This window comes from Lycium barbarum, chromosome 6 (genome assembly GCF_019175385.1).
Source record: "Lycium barbarum isolate Lr01 chromosome 6, ASM1917538v2, whole genome shotgun sequence".
NCBI lineage: Eukaryota > Viridiplantae > Streptophyta > Magnoliopsida > Solanales > Solanaceae > Lycium > Lycium barbarum.
Genome location: NC_083342.1, coordinates 98,325,634 through 98,346,994, shown reverse-complemented (window position 1 = coordinate 98,346,994; position 21,361 = coordinate 98,325,634). Strand labels below are relative to the sequence as shown.

Below are 21,361 nucleotides of genomic sequence, written 5' to 3'. Positions count from 1 at the left end.
TTAACTTGCAAATAATACATGAGTTGCAAAGAAATAGTAGAATAATAAAATCACCAATTCTCAATCATTTGGTTAATTTCCCCATATCATATTCGGCCATAGAGATATCTTCAAAGTCTTCCATTTGGTCCGGTCCACTTGCTATCAAATCTTCAATCTCTTCCTCTTCGCCTTCCTCCGCTTCTAAGTTTTGGTTGCATCGTTCCGATCTAATCCAATCGCGAATGCACACTAGTACTTGTAAGCTAAAGTCGGATAATGAGTGTTTATGGTCTCCAGTTTGTTGTCTTCCTTGGCTAAATGCACTCTCCGAAGCCACGGTTGATACTTGAACCGTAAGGATATCTCGAGCCATTCTTGAGAGTATCAGATGACTTGTCTTGTATTTCTTCCACCATGCTAAGACGTCCAACTCATCTAGTTCCTTGATATCACATTTGGCTGCATCAAATAAAAGTGATATTCATCAAAGTTTGCACTACAAGAAGGAGTTGGATGTGAATGTAAAACTTTTAAACCCGACAAACCCTTTTTGCTACTTTGAGAAGTAGTAGGGCGTGGAGCAACGAGTGTAGCATGTTCTTCTAAATTAGAATAATGAGTAAAAACTTTTCTAAACTCGTCATCAATAGCGAGTTCGACTTCAGCAAAAGATAGTTGAACTCCCTCTTCAATTTCTAAAAATGTATAAATTTGACCAACCAAAGCTTTAGTATAAGACACTTTTAAACAAGGATTTAAAAGAGAACCCAATATAAATAAAGTTGGGATGGGAAAAAAATACTTCTTAAATTTTGTTGTCATATCAAAAATAGCCGCTTGATAACCGAGTTTATATTTATACTCTTGTAAAACTCTAGCTATTTCCGCTAAGTAGGCTAAAATTTCGATTACCGTGGGATAGAATTGTTTAGAAAAAGCAAGAGTTGCATTATAAAAAAATTCTAAGAGTTCAACACATTCCTTAACATCTTCCCAATCCGTAAAATTTAACCAATCATCACTATTAATATTATATTTGTTGTGAACTTGTTGTATGGAAATCCTATACTCATATGCTTGTTGTAGCATAATGTAAGTGTAGTTCCACCTAGTCTCAATTTCTACTTGAATTTTCCTAGGTCTAAGGTTATTTTCCACACAAGCATTCTTAAAATCTCTAATTCTTCCCCTATTAGCATTACAAAAAAGAAACGCAATTGCATCTCTAACTTTTTGAATAGAATCGTCAAAACGCACAAGACCATCTTTAACAATTAAGTTTAAAATGTGACAACTACATTTTACATGAAAAATATTTTTTAGCGGAGGGTTTAATTCTCTTTTTAAAAGACCAATCGCCTTTGTATTATTAGAAACATTATCTAAAGCAATACAAAGTGTTTTTCCATAAATATTTAAAAATCTCATAATAGTAGACATTGAATCCGCTAAAATTTTTCCATCGTGACGACCTTTTCCTTCATCATATAAAAAAGCTATAATTCTTTTTTGCATAACCCAATTGTCATCAACCCAATGACATGTAATAGCAAAAAAATCTAACTTGTTAAGACTAAGACCCAAATCAACGGTAAGAGAAACATTACAATTTAAAGAATTAAATACATGGCTCAAATAAAATCTATATTTTTTATACAAATTTATAATATCCGCTCTACAAGTACTTCTAGGAATACCCTCAAATAACAGATTATAACAACGTTGAATGTAAGTAACAAACCCCAAACCCGAAGGAAAGGAAAATAGTAAACAATCATAAGCTACCATTTTAGCTATTTCTACACGCTCTTTTTTCTTGTCATACTTAAATTTTTTACCGGTTCGTGGGTCTATCGTTTGAACCCGTTTGCTCTCCCCAAACATCCATATGTTTCTTTCTCATATGAGCATTTAGTGTACCCGTTCCACAATCCTTACTAGTTTCTTGCTTAAAAGTAAATATTTGTCCACATAGGGTACATTTAGCTGTTTGGCTTTCCCTATCCTTAGTCATAAATTTTCAAATTTTAGCGGTTGGCTTACGAGATCTAGGCGGTTTGTCTTATGTATGTGATTGTGCAGGACATGTATCTCCAATGAGATTTTCGGGGGCTTGTGTTTCATCATCATCAATTTCATTAAAAGTGTCGGTATAATGTTGTTGCATTGCCTCATGACCTAAAAGTGGATTATTTCCACCAACATCAATGCCTAAATTAGGTGTTTCTTCCACAAATGTTTTCTCATTAAGCCCACGCCTAACAATACCACTACTACCGGCACCACGTCTAAATCTCTTCGCCATTATTAAATAGAATTAATTTAAATCACACTCAAATAAATCACAAGAAAATAAATTGCAACAAATTAAATTGCTAGAATTAAATTGCGAAAAATAAAGATAGAGTTGGAACGAAGGTACCAAATTGCCGGACTAATTTCCAACAAAGTGAAGGCGGCTAGAATTGCAAATCCACTAAAACTGCTTCGGATTGTTGCAAAATCACCAACTCCACCAACAATATTATAATTGCAAAATTAATAATTGAAACTATAATAAGACTTTATAATATTTATTTGAGAGAAATTTAAAGTGGCTAATTGTTGCAAAGTAACTATAATTGAGAGATTGAGATTTGAGAGAAAGAGAAGAGTGAATTGGTGTGGATTAATGGAAATGGAGAGGGGTTTATATGGAGGTGGGGGATGGGTTAAAGTGTTAAAAAAAAGTTTGGGGGTTGGGGGGGGGGGGGGGGGGATGGGTTTGGGACCGTTTGGCAACGACCATTTTTGCAAATGGACCGTTGCCCAACGACTACAATTAAAAAAAAAAAATTTAATTCCACTGGTTTTACCGGTTTAACCGGTTCCGATTTCAAAAAAATTGAAACCGGAACCGGTATATAATAAACGGTTAACCGGTTCAACCGGTTCCGGTTCCGGTTTTACCGGTTTGAACCGGTTGACGGGTTTAATATAAGAATATAAATAATCATTCACTTAACCGTTATTGGTTGATACTACAGTCAAACCTCTATATAATGACAGTGTTTGTCTGAAAATTTCATGGCTGTTATAGTGAGGTGTTGTTATATATGTATACTGACATTTGATGTTTATATCTCATTTAGCTGTTTTAAACAAAAGTGCGCAAATAATTATTTTCTGTACTTTTTATGTTACATATAAACGAAAACAATATACTTGTTAAGTTTTAAATCTCAATTGATTTTCATATTTCAATAATTAAAAATTGAAAAGAGTAATAAATTACTAATAAATTCATAACTAGTTGTACCATACCGATAAAGAATTAAACATATGCGTTTAAAATTAATTTAGAATTTAAATATTTCAAATATTTCAAGTTTGACGCAATAATTCTATAATTGTAGGTTGTTTCGTAAATTACAGTCTCTTAGTGACAATATAATGCTTGAATTGACGAAGAATTTTGTCTAAACTTTCAGCAAAAGGGAATTCAATAGCTTTACCTTGAAGGCTGTCTAAGAGCTTAACCATTGACTCTTCTATCTCAACTCAAGTAACAGTTGACTCTTAACAAGAACTTTTTATTTTTATACATAATATATTTTTTCCAAAATATTATTACACAATATGTGAGTATGACTGGTATAGAAAGGTAATTTTACAAAGAGTGTACCGCTATAATGAATGTTATTGCTGTTATAGGTAGAATGTTGTTACAGAGAAGTAAAATATAACATAAAAAATAGGTTCCGGAGAAAATCAGGTTGTTACAGTGAAATGTTATTATAACGAATGACAATTATAGAAATATTTGACTGTATATATTTTCACTTTACTAAATTACATAACTATGATAGATTAAAACGGGTATGTATTTGCCGGAAAAATCATTTGGAGAACCTTAATAGGTCATTCTACCAGAACGTCTGTCTTGTGAAAATCAGAGACCTTTCAGTTGACTTTTTTATCCAAACAAAGGAAGATATTTTCCGAATAAAAACATTTCTTTTCAATTACACATGTACAAATAGAGGTAACAGGCCAGATTGGTCCCCTAACAAGCCAGAGGTCTATTGCGTCATTTCAATGTGGAAATTGTCACTACCCCAAAATTAGCGCCACCAAGTCTTTTTGTGAGTTCAGTATTCTAAAAATGAAACACAGTTAAGTACCTCCCCCAGGCTCCAGCAGTTGCATATTGATATTTTTCCAGATACTTCACATCAAGTAATTTAACTATATGGCATATATTTTAGTACTTGCCTTAATTATACCGACTTTCTTCATAGTAAAACCATGTTCTTCTTCTGAAAAAAGACAAGTTCATCCTCAACTAGAGGAGAATCTAGAATTTTAATTCAGGAGTGTGAAGTACAGTTGCACCTACTACTATTTTATGAAAATGTAATAATCTTAGCTCTAATTCACACTTCAAAAGCTAGCTATTAAGGTGAGAGAGCCCAAAACTATTTAAACTCCCGTGTGGACATAACAGAAAACGGTTGCAAACTCTAGATAGATATACATTTTAGAAAAAATCAACTATGCAAGAACTGATCTCGTGTTTATTTATTCCTAAATGTAAGCAATGTTTTGGATCGCCAGTCTATAAAAATTAACTATAAGAATATGGAAACCTACCTAATGGGATCTCTGTACAATTCTGATTACTGCACTTTGAAGTTAGATCTAGATTTCCCAAACAAAATACTCCGTAATAATTTATTTTCAAAACCAAAAAAAAAAGAGCTTCACCAAAATCGACCTTTCGCTTTGTTAGAGCTTCTGTGGGCCGCGCGGGTCATAGTCGTAGTCAGAAGCTTCCTTTTGACGTTGATTCTACAACTAATATTTGTAAGCCACCAAACTGACTATAAATTAAATCTAATTTCCTATTCATTATTTTCCTGCTCTTTCCTTTTTAATTTAATATTTAACTTTAGAATCATAGTAAAATTTAACTTTGGGACTGAATGTAGGATAGTATGCTTAGATAATCACAAGCTTGTTACAACTAAAATAAGATTTAGCTTCTCAGTTCTCACTTACTAGCACTTACTACATGAAAGCAAAATACTCTAACTTCAAAATGAAATGCAACCTAGAGTGATAGGTTGGCTGAGCAATTGTTCACCTCGCTTGGTAATTGATCGAATGCAAGATCATACGGATTTTTGCATCGTCTAAAAATCATTTCAAACATATATTCTACAGATAACTTCAGCAACACTCTCATAAAAAAAAAATTGACAATCTATATTTCCTTTTCATGTTTCAAGCAGTGGTAATAAGAAAAGACACTATCAATTTAATTGGGTTAGTAGATATTAGACATATTACTACTAATTAACTTGGTACTGAGGAAGTGATTGTTAAGGAAAAATGTTTTTTTTTTTTTTTTTTTGGGATTGGTGTTTGGTTGGTGTGCCAAAAAGTTTTTTTTTTTTTTGAAAAAATATATATTAGAAAACAATAATCATATTAACAAATCAAAGGGTATTTGGTAAAAGTTTTGAGTATTCAAGATTGACAATAATATCTACTGATAGTTGAAGCAAGTGATATAGAGTTAAAAGTACATAATTCTATGAAAAATGACTTCTATTCATAAAAATTATTTTCCCATTTAATAGTAACCAAACACCAAAAATTTAACTTTATCATGCAAAACATTTTTCTAAAAAATAACTTCCATAGTATCAATACGCCCTAAATATGAATAGTAATCGTTTCTTTTTCCTACTTTTTCAGCTATCTTGTTTTAAACAAAACATCTTAAGGAAAATAAGACCAAACAATACATCACCTCGTGCGCCCTTTCTAATTGGGTCTTATTGTAAACAGTCGAAGATCTATCGGAAACAGTCTTCTCGCCACTTTCCCAAGATAGGTAAAATCTCCTCAGCCCTACGTGGCGAGATAGTCCCCACCTAGTGAGATTATAGCTATTATGTTGTTGTTTGTTGTTGTAGACAGTCCGAGAAAAGGACAAAAATGGTCCCTTAACTATGATAGTAGGTTCAAAATAGTCTCTTAACTATGCACTTAACGGTTTTAGTCTTTTAAGTTTGTTACAAGTTAACAAAAATGGTCCCTTAACTATGAGAGTGGTTCAAAATAGTCCCTTAACTATGCACTTAACGGTTTTGGTCCTTTAAGTTTGCCATAAGTTGACAGAAATGGTCCCTTAACTATGAGAGTTGGTTAAAAATAGTCCCTTAAGTATGCACTTAACGGTTTGATAATGTCAGAAAATGATGTCTCGAAACACAAAGACCGACAGACTCTATCGATTAAAACTGAGGGAATCCATCGACTAAATAAAATACACTAGACTTTAGAAATAAATTAGAAATAGCAGAAACTAAAAAAGTTGTCACTACAAAAAACAAGCGAAAAAATGATGGACGGAAACCGATGGATAAAATCGAGGGACTCTATTTTTATTTTTATTGTTTTTTACGAAAACCAACGGAATTGCATCGGTTATTTTTGAGGAAAAATGCGCAGAAGTCCATCCTATAACCGACTAACGTCCGTCGGTTTTGTCCCGAGTTATTTGACCGATCTAGAGTTCTCACTAATTTTTCTCTTTTTTTCATAGTTCTCGTCAAATCTAACAAACAAAGTTCGATGAATATTTTGTCAAGACTAAAACTGTCAACTTATGGCAAACTTAAAGGACAAAAACCGTTAAGTGCATAGTTAAGAGACTATTTTGAACCTACTCTCATAGTTAAGGAACCGTTTTTGTTAACTTGTAACAAACTTAAAGGACTAAAACCGTTAAGTGCATAGTTAGGGGACTATTTTGAACCTACTATTATAGTTAGGGACCATTTTTGTCAATTTCTCTAGACAGTCCCGTATAGCAACTTTCTTATAAAATCAAAAAGCTCTAAACTCAATCACAAGTAGAGAGGAAAAGGAATATCAATCCAACAGGGAATAACAATGGCATCTCTTCCACGTTACCTCTTCCTTTCTCTTCTTCTTCTTCATTCTCTTCTCTTCTCCATTGTCAAATCTGATGGTAATGCTTCAATCTTCACTTATACCAAAACTGTTTAAATTCTTGATTTTGCATCAAAGCTACTATTTTTATTGTCATTTGTCCTTCATTGTAGCTTTATTTGTTTTTATTTGATTCTTGATTGTTAAATGGGTACTTATATGAAGTGTTGAGCTTATTCAATTTAGCTCTGTTGTTTCGTTTGGATTAAAGATCTGGATTTGTATTGTTGTTTGATAGTTTATTGGGTGATCAATTTCAAGATTTGGGGTTGTACAGTTCAACTTAAGTCTTTATCTTGCTTGCTATTAGTACTGTAGTAGTAGTAGAGTTCTTGGATCCTGATTGTGCATTGAGTTTCTGGTGTTCCAATTTTACTGTTTATGAAAAAGATTGAGCAAGCGTCAAATTAAGCTATTCAAGTGTGTATATATACATATGGAGTACATTATCATATAGGGTTAGATCTGCTTTCCAATACCTGAATATTTGATGAATGAGCTAGATCTCTGACTTTGTTTAATTACCACCTTTTTTTTTTTTTTACTAAGTAGTAATTTGGAATCTAAATATTTACACCTCAGCTAAATGATATATTGATCAATGGGAAAGTTTTCTGACTTGAATCCAAGGCTAATCTTACTTTAGGTTGATGAGTTTTGATCTTCAATGCAAGTGATTTTCTTCTCAATGAGGAAGCTTCATTATTTTGGAAGTTGCAGAACTTACGCTAGTAAAATGGGCTTAGTTCTATGAAGGGAAAAATCCTTTGTGTTCAACTGGTATAGTTTGAACTCTTCATAAGGGATGATATCTGATCCCTGTAGGTTCTTGATCTTTTGCGATAAACTGGCCTTATAAATCAACCAGTTTTATTTATTGGAAATGGTTTTTAAGCCAGTTCCTCTTATCATCTTTATCAATCCACATGCTGAGATCACGGGCGATCATTTCTACAAATCTTCTGGCCTTTTCCACTAAACGAGGAGCAGAGTCAGTCATCCGAGAAATTCATTTGACCTGGTCTACTTTTACTCAGTAGTATATCAAGCAAATCAAGTCGGAACCTCTCTTCGATTGAGGAGTGGGGAGTGTCAATGTTTTGCTTTGAGAAATGGATATTAATTGAAATGTGGAAAGAGCTTTTAGCAGAAATTTCTTTTCAGCTTGGAATTATTCGGGTTCTATTTGGTGGTAAAGGAGAGGGGTGTATTGCGTATACTAAGGGTGTGTTTGGCACGAAGGAAAATGTTTTCGCTGAAAATAAGTTATTTTCTTATTTCCTTGTGTTTGGTAAGTAGGTAGACCATATTGTCAAAAAGCATTTGTATATAATTCAGGCAAACGCTATGTGGAATGAGGTGGGGCATAGAGGGTATTGGGATGGTGGGGATGGGGGCTATGGAGGTTGGGGGTTGGAGGGTGAGGAGGACCCAACCAATGTGGAATGTCATTTATGGAACTTGTTTTTCTTACTTCTATTAGGGAAGTCGTTGTCCTCATTTTTAAGGAACTTGTTTCCCTAGAGAAAATGTTTTCCAAAATATTTACCAACCAAACATGGGAAAATTGGAAATGTTTTCCTCCACACCAGACGCACTCCAAGGGAAAAACTTGACCGTGTGCACCACTAACATTCCATGAACATCCGTTATGAATTTCTGATTCACTTCCTACACCATATGATGAGTGCATTTTAGATATCCTCGCTAATTTATATCCCCTCAGGAGACTTAACTTTTATATTTTTTATATGGTTTATTATCTGCACTTGGAGTTTCATATTTATCACCTTGGTGCAGATGAGGAAGACAACCTTCTTAAAGGTATTAACAGTTACAGGGCATCCCTAAACTTGACAACTCTGAAGGAGAATGACAAAGCAAAATGCCTTGCTGATGAAATAGCTGACCAATTCAAAGATCAACCATGTACAAACACAACAGGTGCCAATACTGTACCCGGCACTGAACCTCAGTTCTCTGAATATCCTAAACTTCTATCCAAATGCAAATTGAACGCCACAACCACCAGAGATGGAATGATAATGCCTGCTTGTGTTCCCAACCTTGTCCCGGACCTTGTTCTTTCCAACTATACAAAGTCCCAGTATTCTAATTCTCTCAATGATACCAAGTTTACTGGTGTCGGAATTGGTTCTGATGATAACTGGGTTGTTGTAGTTTTGACCACAAGCAACCCAGAGGGAAGCTTTACGCCTGATACTAGTTCATCGAACCTAGTTTTCCAGCTTGGTCTAATCTCTCATGCAGTCATTCTGCTCATGGCATTTTTCCTCTTACTGTGAAAATGTTGAACCTTTACACTTTTTTGTAGTTTCGTATACCAGTACCTGATTTTGTTAGCTGGTGATTTGTGATAGTGTAATTGAAAGAGGGAGATTATCAGCTGCTATCCCTACAGAGAATGTACTTTGAAAGACTACAAAACCTTTTGGCACAAACGCATTTCCTTGTCTCATTTACTTTTTATATTGTACTTTGAAATATTGCAGCTTTCGTTCTCAGGTATCAAATGTTCTTGGCACAAGACTCCACATTGAGTTATAAAGCTTGAAGTCCTTATTGCCCATTTGGATTGTCTAATTTCGTTATCCTTTGTGAAAGATTTAAACCTGTAACTTTTTTCTTATGGATATAGCAGTAAGAGAGAATGACACCTACATTCATGGAATTTAACATCCCGCTTATAGTGCCTAAGAAAATTCTCAGAAATTTTGACTTTGAAAGTTACAACTCACATTGCCAAAATAATTGAACTATCAAAATGTATAAGAACTACAGGGACACCAGAGATTCAAGCAAATTGAATATGAAGTCTTCAGCCCTCAGAAATACTCGAGAATAGTCAAGAAAACAAGTAAAATGGATAGGAAGATTAAGGACTATAGTTGAATGAATACAAAACCCAAGCTAAGATCTACTTGAACCCTTGTAAACACAACCAACAATCTTAATATAGGATTGAAAGAAAGAAAGAATTAATCAATATCTAAATGCAATTAGATAACCCCAAGTAATGAAAGTACACTCGAAATTGATTAGATTAACATTCAAATATGAGATACAATTGGAGAGGTTTTGGGATACTGCCCAACTCACAAAGAGTCTTCATCATACAGAAACAAGCTAAGTGTAAAAGAAAGACCTAATATCCTATTTATACTTGAGGCAGAGTGTTTCACGCGTCAGCTGAGCCCTTGATCCGCATAGACCAATGGTGAACACCTCATCGTTTACAGCATGGACGGATTCAAAGCCTCTAAAAAAAAAAACTAAAATAGCCTCTACATTAGGGCCTTCTTAATCAAGACTTTGAAACTTCATTAACTATCTGGGACCTTGGTCCAACAATTCCTTCAAACATCCATTTCAGCATACTAGAATTGTCAATCTTGATGATTTTGATAACTCCTCTGAGGATACATCTCTCTCCTGTAAGCCTTAAAAAGATCAATTCCTAAAAACACATTAAGCAAATTCATCCCAGCCATACCAAAAAGAGCAAGTGGAAGTTCAACACCGCCCTTATCAAACTTGTCAGCATCTCTTATCAGCTTAACAGTGATAAGAACATGAGACACAACTCTTGCTAGAACAAAACTTGTCCAGTTAAGAACCCATTCCACCTTCACAACAACACAAGTTGAATCACGAAAACCCGCCATTCGACGAACTTTACGTGTATGCAGAAACACAGAATGCAGCTCACAAATGAGAGTAAGTATAAGGTAATTAATCGTAACATTTCGATACAAAGCAAGTGTGAAGCAGATAAGAAGCAAGAAATGATGCACTAGGATTGAAGGAATAAAACCGCTGTATAATTTATGTATTAGCATATCTAATTGATCATAAGCGAAATAACCAGATGAAAAGCATAAAGCTGGAAATGCATACGGCCACGTGTGTTCAACAAGCTGTGAGTGTTCAAACATTTGATTAACGTTGTTTAACTTAATAAACTGATTGGTTAAAATGAAGAGAACTGAAGTGGAAGTAGTGAATGAATGGAGGAGAGATACACACGTGTTAACAAAGAGAGGGTTGTGATTTAGCTGTGAAATACGGATGACCCAATTTGCTGACTGGTAGAATAAGAAACCAAGAATGATTGGGATGAGTTGGGTGCGGTTGTTAATTAGTATCTCGTAGAGAATTGAGATAACCCATATGATTAGTGTGGCCATGAAAAATGTTCCACTTCCCCTAGCCATGGATTCTCTCGAATTTGATGGTGAATTATCTCGATGTTTTGTATTGGTTCTTTTTTCTGTTTAGTTAGATTTATCTTGGCATAGAAACAAGAAATAGAGGCGTGGAGAGATGAGGATCGTCAATTTTCATCTGTCCACTTTCCTTTTGAGGAGTTAGGCTCCAAAGAAGCTTTTGGAACCCATATATGTAAATTGTAATTGGGTCTAGGAAGGTTTTAGGTTGGGTCAAATGGAGGAGGCTTCAATTGGGTAACAATTTAGGGGTCTTTTGGTAGCCGGTTAGATTAATTTATGTATTATTTTATGCAGTAATTAGTTATGAAGAGTTTCTTTATTCTTGCAGTATTAATTATTCCATTTTTTATCTTGAATAAAATAATACATAGATTTTCTTATACTTATACATGTATTAGTTATGCAGGTTTCTAATTTGCAAACCAAACACCGTATTAGGTGTGTTGTAGTTTATGTGTAGCAAAAGAATGCTACCAAACATGGTATAGTATTACTTATGCAAGATTTCATACATGAATAACTTACAAGATTTCATATATGAATAACTTAATTCCTCACTGCTACCGAACGACTCCTTATAACTAATTGTGAATCTTCACTGCACAAGAAATTATACATGTGATTAACAAAAAGAGTCATTGATTATCGATTCCAAGGCAGAGGCGAGTTGTCTAGAGTATTGTCAAAATTGCATAGCTTGATACTATAAAGAGTCCCTTAAGGTCTATGTAGACCATGTTTAAGGTCATATGGAGACCTTCAAAATAAGCTTTCTGGAGGGGGCAAAAAAATCTTTTGTTATGCTTGCTCTAGTATTAAATAAAGTTTGTATTTTAATTTTCTTGCTAGAATTGCATGACATCCGAGTTACCAAAGAAATTTATTAGACAACATTAAGAGAATAAAAGATTTCCAATGCAGAGTGGGACCGCAACTAGTCTTGGGGTATGTGGGAATCCATTCTGAATATCCATAATGGCAAAACATGAGAGCGTATCTCACAAACTGACCAAACTTGAGATGAAAAATGCTTGGATATAAAATAGATGTAAAGCTGAAAGTGAACAGCTTTGGAGATTGTATAGTTCTACTGAATGAATATCGGTATGTACATGGAGACCTTGCACAACTGTCAATTACAAGGGCAAATGCAAACAGAAGCAGAAATATAACCAAATCCTCACGTTCCTTAGGATTTGTAGAGTAGAACTCGAAGAAAGACAAACAAAAAACCGTAATTACTGTATACAGCAGGAAGACATAAAAAGATAATATGACACATACCATTTCAAAAGAAAAGACAACTGAAAGAAAATTACACTATTGGATGAAACATTTTATTCATGCAAAGGCCGCTCCGTGTCTCGAACAAGGCCCTACAAGCTAATTGCATTGTCCCATCTGAATCATACATCAGCTCTTGTAAGAGAATTTCAAGAGCTCTTTAATCTGGCCCTCGTTAGGAACAGATATCTCCTCACTGCTAAAAGCAGAACCCATGTGGTTTTTGAGATCTTCTCCTTTATCATCAACAGCAGTGCTGAGCTTAGAACAGTCTTCAGGATCTGAGGCTGTAACCCTTTAAAGAATCCCATTAGCCCTTCCTTTTTCCATATGGCATGAAGGGATCCAGAGATTGTTTTTCGGGCTTTTAACTCCGCTTCATCCTCTGCTTCTGATTCAGCAGATTGTATCATGACTTTACACCTATACACAGCAAGAGTTAAGATGTCAAATGTAATCTGATTATCTTATTAATACCCAACCGAATCTTGGTGACTCTGGCACTGCTATTCTAATTTTTGAGCAAAAAATGTCTGTCTAAGTATATAACAATAGAAAAGGAGCAGATGTTCAAGCACCCTTTAACTTGTTTGACACAACTGGCATAGACTGATTCAGACAAGTTTATCAACACAGGATCACATCCAAAACTTTAACAGGTATTTAGAGATACTCCAGGCTAGAAATTCCCCCTGATAAGGTATCTTAATAGAGTGAAATTCTGAAATGGGAAAGGTAAACACTTAAGTAAGAAATGCTCAACTGGATACCTTATTAATGGGTATGTAATGCAGGTGGCAAAACATTTTGAGACTGCCCCCAAAACAAAAGCAGAAAAAGCAGAAAGAGATTCTGGACTTGATTCCACCCCTCTATTGCTTTTCATCTTCTTCTTCAGGATTCTTTGTTTAAATTGATCAAAGGCCGTGTACTGCACAACACCACATATTGCAACAGAAAATTATTCATTAATGTCACTGAACATAATTTGTGGTCACCATATTGTCATTGTCGAGACAAATTGTGAATATTTGGAAGGCAAACCAATAGCATGCAAGTGGTATCAGGTGAGCATACTTTAAGCATCACAAACATATGACATTGAACAAACGATAGAAGGCTCACAACAGAAAATAAAGCATGTGAATACCTGAATTGCTGGATTTGAAGTGAGAATGATAGATATTCCTAGACCATCAAATGCTTCATTCCAAGTGCCCTCCGAGAGGGTTTTCCAGAATCCCTTGGATTTCCCAAAATCACTAGTTTGCATTCTTGAAGATGCTGTATCCAGAGGCTACAATATCAGAGTAAAACTTCAGATCAATGGAAGAACAAAATAGAAAAGAAACCTTAACAGAAATAAACGTAAACAAGATGGAGCAAACAAAGTCCAGAAGGTGCAACCAGAACAAAAGTAGAGACCACTGCCAGAAGAAGCCTCCTCCACATCCACTGCCAGAGACCCTTTCTCTACACAGTGGCGGTACAGATAGTTCCATTCTAAATGAGAAATACACCTTTCTTGCTCTATTTAATCTTTAAAAGCACTAAGCACATAACTGAAGTAACAGCTTCCTGGAGCTCCCTTTCATATATTCCAATAAACATAACACCAAAATGATTCTCTCTGATCTCAACCTCTGTTGAACAGAGCCTTACCGGCTTACAGATGTAAACAACTCAAAATGAAAGGTAACTTTAAGTATGTTGTCTTAATCAAGTAGATCGACTATGCAAGCCAGAATTGTATGAGGGTCTCAATGATTTAAGAAAACCAACAGAAAATACTTTATGATAAGAGAACCACATGCATGAGTTCATGGGTCAGTATACATCACCAAAGTTTGAGTTCTAACCATCAGCAGAAGCACAGTTTGAGTTCTAACCATCAGCAGAAGCACACAACCTACTTTAGCATTTATCCAATTTCCAGAGGCACAGCCTTTAAAGTCAAAGAAAAAAGAGTGTGCACTTCACGTGGGAAATCACCTTTCTTTTTGCAGTTTCAACTAGGCCGGGAAGCAGGCCATCGCAGTTCTAAAGCGCAGCAATTTAGATTTGCCAAAACTTCATAAATTGGCTAATTGCAGGCAACCTTCTTTTCAATATTGAGAAAATTAAAATCAATTTTAGTCAAAGTAGAACTGCCAAGTATGGTTCACCTGGGTTATTATGACTGTAAATGCCCCAGCAACAACAGCAATTATTAAGTTAGCTCTAGTTCCAATGGATTTAAATCCACTTTTCTTCAAGTATAGTTTCTTGAAGAAATCATATCCATAGAAGTAAATAAAAGATGAAACGAAAGACTGCACATTCTTTGTCCCAAGACCCTGGTAGAGTGAAAGAACTTGCCGAGAAGATATGGCCTCCAACAAGACATCAAGAGTATTCCTGCATTTCAAAAGAAGTTCATACAATCACATCACTGCTCATAGTTGGGTACAGAATCCAGTAGAGATATTTAAATAAACTGTTAAACATGGGAAAAGTCGATATTATATAAATGTAGAAAGATTCCAAAATCCTTTAATTAAGTGATAAGGAGATACTTGCATCAGGGTAGGCAGCCTACATCACAACCCCTTGGGTGCGGCCCTCCCCGAACCCTGCGTGGAAGCAGAAGTTGTGTGCACCGGGCTGCCCTATTCTCTTTCCTTATTTTGTGTTCCTTGTAAAGGTTATTTAAACCAATTGGCTTGAGGGAATGATTAAGCAACTAATTCCCAATTCTCTTCTTATTCTTTTATTTCATATGGTATCAGGGTCAGGTTCATCCCAACTCTTTATTTATCTGATCTTGGAACCTCATATGATGTTGTTCACGCTCCAATCGGCGAGCCTGGACAAGCGGGGTGTTAGTAACCCCACGTAATTTGTGGTATGGGCAATTGGACTCTATATGATTTTGGCAACCCCTCACCTCATGAGTTAGCTTTTTGTGGTTGAGTTAGGCTCAAGGTCAATTTCTTACGCATTGAGGTGGTATAGTCTGGCAATGGCATTGTCATTTTATAGCGGAAATATGCCTTAGACATTTTGGAAGACATGGGTATGTTGAACTGCAAACCTATGGATACTCCCATAGACTGAAGTACTAAACTCATTCCAGGACGAGGGGCCTCTAAAAGACCCAGATAGATATCAGACTTGTTGGCAAACTCAATTATCTTACAATCACACGACCTGACATCTCATTTGATGTTAGTGTGGTTAGGCAGTGTCCAATCAATTTGGGATAGTCACTGGAATGCAATAATTCGCTCTTAAGATATGTGAAAGGCTCTCCAGGACAAGGTTTATTGTATGAAGACAAGGAACATGCACACATTGTTGAATATCCTGATGCAAATTGAATAGGATCTCCCTCGGATAGACGGTCCACTTCAATTTATTGAATTTTACTTGGATGTAATCTAATATCTTGGGAAAGTAAAAAACAAGATGTGGTGGCTAGGTTAAGCGTGGAGGCAGAATATTGAGCTATGGCATTGGCTATTTGTGAGCTTATGTGTCTAAGCCAACTTTTTCAAAAAATAAATATTGGAGGAATTGAACCTATGAAATTGATTTGTGATAATCAAGCCGTACTACATACCGTTTCAAATCCAGTGTTTAATGAAAGAAAGAAGCACATTGAAATGGATTGTCAGTTTCATTCGATAGAAGATTGAGTCCGGTTGCATTGTTACGAGTTTTTTAAACTCAAAGGACGAGCTAATTGATGATTTCATAAAACCACTCCTAGGATCCCAAGTTGACTATATTTGTAACAAGCTAGGAGTATACGATATGTACTATCCAACTTGGGGGATGTGTTAAATATGACAAAAGTCGATATTTCCTTATTTTGTATTCCTTGTAAAGATTATTTAAACTCAATGGCTTGAGGGAATAATTAAGCAACTAATTCCCAATTTTCTTCTTTCTCCTTTGCTTATTTCGCCTAAACAATGAACAAGAGAGAGCACATTTTTGAGCAAAAGTGACATCACACAATGAAAAGACACTTAAATCAATACCATAATGAGGGAAAGAGCTGTAAAGCAATGCAGGAATTAGTGGGGGTATGCTAGCAGATATGTCAGTATGGATGCAGATGTGCATGTATAGTGTGTATAAAGAGGGAGAAATTGGACCGATGATGAATTCGGTGTAGATGCTATAAACATTAAGACTATTCTATACTCCACTGTCCCAATTTATGTGATACACTTTCCTTTTTAGTTTGTCCCCAAAAGAATGATACATTTCTATATTTAGAAATAATTTAACTTGAAACTTCCCCTTTTACATCACAAGTTTCAAAAGTCTTCCCTTCTTTCTTAGACTCCGTGCCTAGTCAAACTATATCACATAAATTGGGACGGAGGGAGTATATCTTTTTGGAAAAATATTGAGTTATCAACCTCATTTTTTTACCAGTCAAGACCTACTGTTGTGCAAACCAGTTTTTAGCAATCCGCATCCAACATAATTTGCATTGATATATAAAGAACAAATAGTGAGATCTGTACATGTAAAGGATCCAATAGTTAGAGTCTTAAAGGAGAATATTTATCTTCCATGATAATAACTTTAGATAGTAAAGATAGTTAAAAAAAAAAAAAAAAAAAAAAAAAACCTTACTCAAAATCCTTCTTTCAGAAATATTTGCAGTAATTGAAGTTTATAGAGACACTTCCTTTCAGGCTTTTGATATACAAGTACTTGCAAACCAAAAAAGTGGATGTAACAAACACGGAGTAGTAAAGGACCTTCACCCTTGGGCCTTGGTGGTATAGAAATTAAGTATTGATTGCTGAATCATAATTCGAAGCTCATGCTAATAAGGGCCACACTCCTACATTTTCATCTATAAGTACTCACTATATGTTGTAGCCTAACAAATATCACATCTGGATCATCTTAGAGTCCCTAGCCCTCCTAGCTAAGCACATTTCTCAACTATGCACCTCGGCAGTTATTGTGACATAGACCACAAAAGAGTGTTGCACTTTTCCACTATCAAGAGCAACTCTAACTACCATTTCTTTCATCAGACCGCTCCACCTGTACACAAAAACATGCCTCTTGTGTACAGATGGCACATGCGACAACGAATAATAGAAATGGGCCATGTTCTTGTAGCTCTTATCCCAACTAACCACAAGATGAATCAAAAGCACAAATGGTATCTGGATATCGGGATGTATGAAGGTGTACGCATAAAACACCACATGTTATGTTATGTGGGAGGGACCTCTTGGGCTTGTTAGTTTGACCACCATTTCACAATCAGGGGAAGACCCAAAATTTTCATTAAAGGATTCAGAAAAAGGTAGTGAAATTGTGCTGACGGGATTGGAACACGAAGTCTTGAACTAATCTTGAACCTCCTTAACCACTCCTCTAGTGACATCCTCAAGGGAATTCAATAACATAAATAGGGCTTCAATAGGTCCACTGTTGTTCATAACAACTCTAAACTGAATCATGTGGCATGGCATGTATTAAGGATAACCATTAAGGAGCTTTTTCCGCCCTAGCTTTTGCAAGACACAATCATGCCGACCACCAAGTAAGAATTCTCGAGTGGGTGTTTTGAGCTCTTTTCCATGTTAGGTACTTAACAAGAGTCTCAATAACCAAACCCAAAAATATTTTGATAACTTGGTCTTCTTAACTTTCAATTTCTTTTAAATATATAAATATATCCCTTTTTCAAAGCAATAGATGACTCTTACAAAGTGCATCAACAGCATATTTACTGCTTGAAAAGCACAACTGATATTATAATTACTTATTTATCAACTCAGAAATTCGACCATTAAATATTTATATTAGTTTTGGAAGTCTCACGCAGTCATGCTCACCCAGCTTTATGAATGATGACATTTTTCATGCAATTAACGTATACATTTCATTTAAAGGTTTTGGCACCCTTGAGATTATTTTTCCTCTATTAGTTGTTCACTTCTGTCAACCTTCCCCTCCTTCCCTCCCCCAAAACTACCAGTTAGCTAAGACATCATGAAATCCCATTGGCAGCTTATCCCTAAGCTTCCTAAGCCCCCTACCTGATTTGGCGAGATGATGATGCAATTTCGAGAAAGGTTACATACATATTGTCAGTCTATCAGACGGCAAAATGGATATGAAGAAGAAATTTATAACTTCATGGCCTTGAACCTAATGGTTTTTTTATTTTTATTTTGGATCGGTTGATGGCCCTGAACCTAATGTTGGAGACTAGGTCGTAAGCTCTAGCCAGCTACCTCTTTCTCCCCTTTTAAACAGAAGTCATGCTATTTACATTCTCAAATGTCTCAATTGACAACCTTCTCCTTTGGTGCTTTGAAGTTCCAATCTCATGTAATATCAAGCCCTTGTTTATCCTCTCACCACTGAGGCTCAATATTTCAGAACTAACCCGCGGAGAAACCAAAAGTTTTGAAAGTCCTCGAAAATGAGCTCCATTTCAGGTGTCAAGAGATTGACAGGTGATATAATAGCCTAGGGTATTGTGGATTCAGATCCAAACATTTCGACGAAAATATTATCACTTTCTTTTTATAGCCATGGTGTCCGGGCCAACTTGCGCGCACCTCGACTAATTTCATGGGATACCTGCCACCTCCCACCAGCAACACGTACTTGATATCATCATTTAATCAGACTCAAAGAACCCTTGCTATTAGAATTCATCAAGAACAAAAGCCTTTTGTTAATTATACCTTTTCAAGGCAACAACACAATCCAAAAGTATTGTATCCACAAGAGATGTAACCTAGTAGTCAATGAAATGGATATAAACCTTAGAAACGAGGGTTCAAATCTTGGCAAAGATAAAAACACTAGGTGATTTCTTCCCATCTGCCTAGGCCTTGGTAGACAAAGTTACCTGGCAAAGACAAGCACTAGGAGAATAGTCGAGGTGCATGCAAGCTGGCCCAAACAGTCCTACCAAGTCTTTTACATGAAAGCAAACAGTGGAACAGTTAAGAATTTGCTCTTGAGGCGAGAGAGTATGTTCCGCTTCCTAAATTGATGTCACTCTACTTCTTTATTGAGGATGTGGTATATATATCCAAAAGTAATTTATCAAGGGGAAAAACAAAAGTAGCTTGATCAACCCCTCTAACAGGAAAAACCCATAACACCAATTTCGACCGCATGTCCATTACTACATACATTGGTATCTAAACTCCAAATTCTTGAACGAAAGCCCATCAATAAACCAAACAATTGATGCATCCAAGGGTCTGGCCTTCTGGTCAATGTCTCAGGTTCAATTCCCAGTAGAGACAAAACACTAGGTGATTTCTTCCCATCTGTTTTAGCCTTGGTGGACAGAGTTACCTGATACCTGTTGCTGGTGGCAGGTCAGGGGCGGATGCAGTAAGAGGCATCCGAACACAGTGACAAAAAATTACAGTGTATATTTAGGATAAATTTTCTGTGTTCATGTACATATATTAACTTTTAAACACCCTGAACATATATTACAGTGTATATTTAGGTCCAGTTATTTTTCCGAACACCCTGAGTGAAAATCCTGGATCCTCCACTGTGGGAGGTGACAGGTATCTCGTGGAATTAATTGAGGTGCGCGCAAGGTGGTGTGATTATCCAACAAAATAAAAAAAAAAAAAAAAAGAACCAAACAATTAATCAACTCCAAACTAATTGAATTCCGCTATATGAACTGCCACATCACTCTATTCCTGACTCATTTCTTTACAACATCATAGGTTCCAAGTTCCACTAAACGAGGAGGGTACAGGCTGCCTGCTAAAGGAATCCTCTGAACATTCCATGAAAACCCATAAATTATAATGTAAAGTTTGCTCATATAACAAACAACTTTTTTAAAAACAAAAAAACAAAAGAGCAGAAGGGGAAAAAAAAAAAACTGTTCATAGGTGGGACCAGATGAAAGGCAAGAAAAATATGTAAAAAAGTAAAGACCTGTATTTGGCCCGACCATGAACTTGAAGTTCAGCTTGGTATTTGCTCTTACAAGTATCCAAAGGATACAAAATAGTGGTGCTTAGCAAAGATCCTATGGCCCCAGAAGTTGCCTCAGCCAAAGACTCCATATTGAAAGCCATAATAGTACTCTTTTTTTATCCAAAAACAACAAAAAGAAGCAAGAACAATTAAATTTTACTGAGTTATGAATCAACCCCAAATTCAGAACAACTGTATGGAAATGAAGCAGATAGAATTGTGGGTTTTGAGGTGCTGGCACTTTGCAAGAAGAAAAAACGATCACCCAAAAATCCAAATTGGAGTAGTACTTAAGTAGTAGGCGCATTGGGAGCGGAAACGTGACGGGATGGGCTTGTCATGCTGTTGTACAGTGACAAGTGATGACTGTTTGGCTCATTTGTCCCTATTTTGTGCTGGTCTTTAATTTTTATCACTCGAGAATATAGTAATATTTTGTGTGAGTTTATATTTTTATATTATAATATTATATCCTGCGTCAATAAAAAAAACTTTTGATTCGCTAGTTATAAGTTTCGTTTTAAAGGACAAAAATTAAAGGCTAGCCCATCCATTTAAAGGATAAAGCGTGAAATATCAAATTGGCGGTTATTCTATTGAGAATCTTACATTATTTCACAAAAGAAATTCTTACTTATCAGTTCTAAAGATGCTTTTTATTATTTGGTCAGTATAAACATACTTTAAAAAATATTGTAACAATTTAAGATACTAAATTCCTTAATTTTTTCTCATATTTTGATCTCTCTCTACTACTCATTAACCCTAAATCTTTTATCTCTAGACCGCTTTCGCTCCCCGCATGCGTTCATCTCCTATATACAGACCCAATAAATTTGGACTTT

The 21,361-nt window shown here is 35.6% G+C and overlaps 3 protein-coding genes across 3 annotated transcripts; 1 reads left to right on the top strand and 2 right to left on the bottom strand.

Moving 5' to 3' along the window:
• Positions 1-6,839: 6,839 nt before the first annotated feature.
• On the top strand, positions 6,840-9,577 carry LOC132644971 (uncharacterized GPI-anchored protein At5g19250-like). Its single transcript, XM_060361668.1, has 2 exons — positions 6,840-7,006; positions 8,788-9,577. Exons 1-2 carry the CDS (start codon positions 6,928-6,930, stop codon positions 9,291-9,293), a joined length of 585 nt encoding a protein of 194 aa, XP_060217651.1. The 5' UTR covers positions 6,840-6,927; the 3' UTR covers positions 9,294-9,577.
• Positions 9,578-10,020: 443 nt separating this feature from the next.
• On the bottom strand, positions 10,021-11,384 carry LOC132644969 (uncharacterized). Its single transcript, XM_060361667.1, has one exon. It carries the CDS (start codon positions 11,220-11,222, stop codon positions 10,395-10,397), a length of 828 nt encoding a protein of 275 aa, XP_060217650.1. The 5' UTR covers positions 11,223-11,384; the 3' UTR covers positions 10,021-10,394.
• Positions 11,385-12,280: 896 nt separating this feature from the next.
• Positions 12,281-20,888, bottom strand: LOC132644968 (peroxisomal adenine nucleotide carrier 1-like). The gene is made up of 5 exons (XM_060361666.1): positions 20,475-20,888; positions 14,687-14,918; positions 13,672-13,818; positions 13,292-13,452; positions 12,281-12,944 (listed from the first exon to the last, which is right to left on the bottom strand). Exons 1-5 carry the CDS (start codon positions 20,615-20,617, stop codon positions 12,671-12,673), a joined length of 957 nt encoding a protein of 318 aa, XP_060217649.1. The 5' UTR covers positions 20,618-20,888; the 3' UTR covers positions 12,281-12,670.
• Positions 20,889-21,361: the final 473 nt, after the last annotated feature.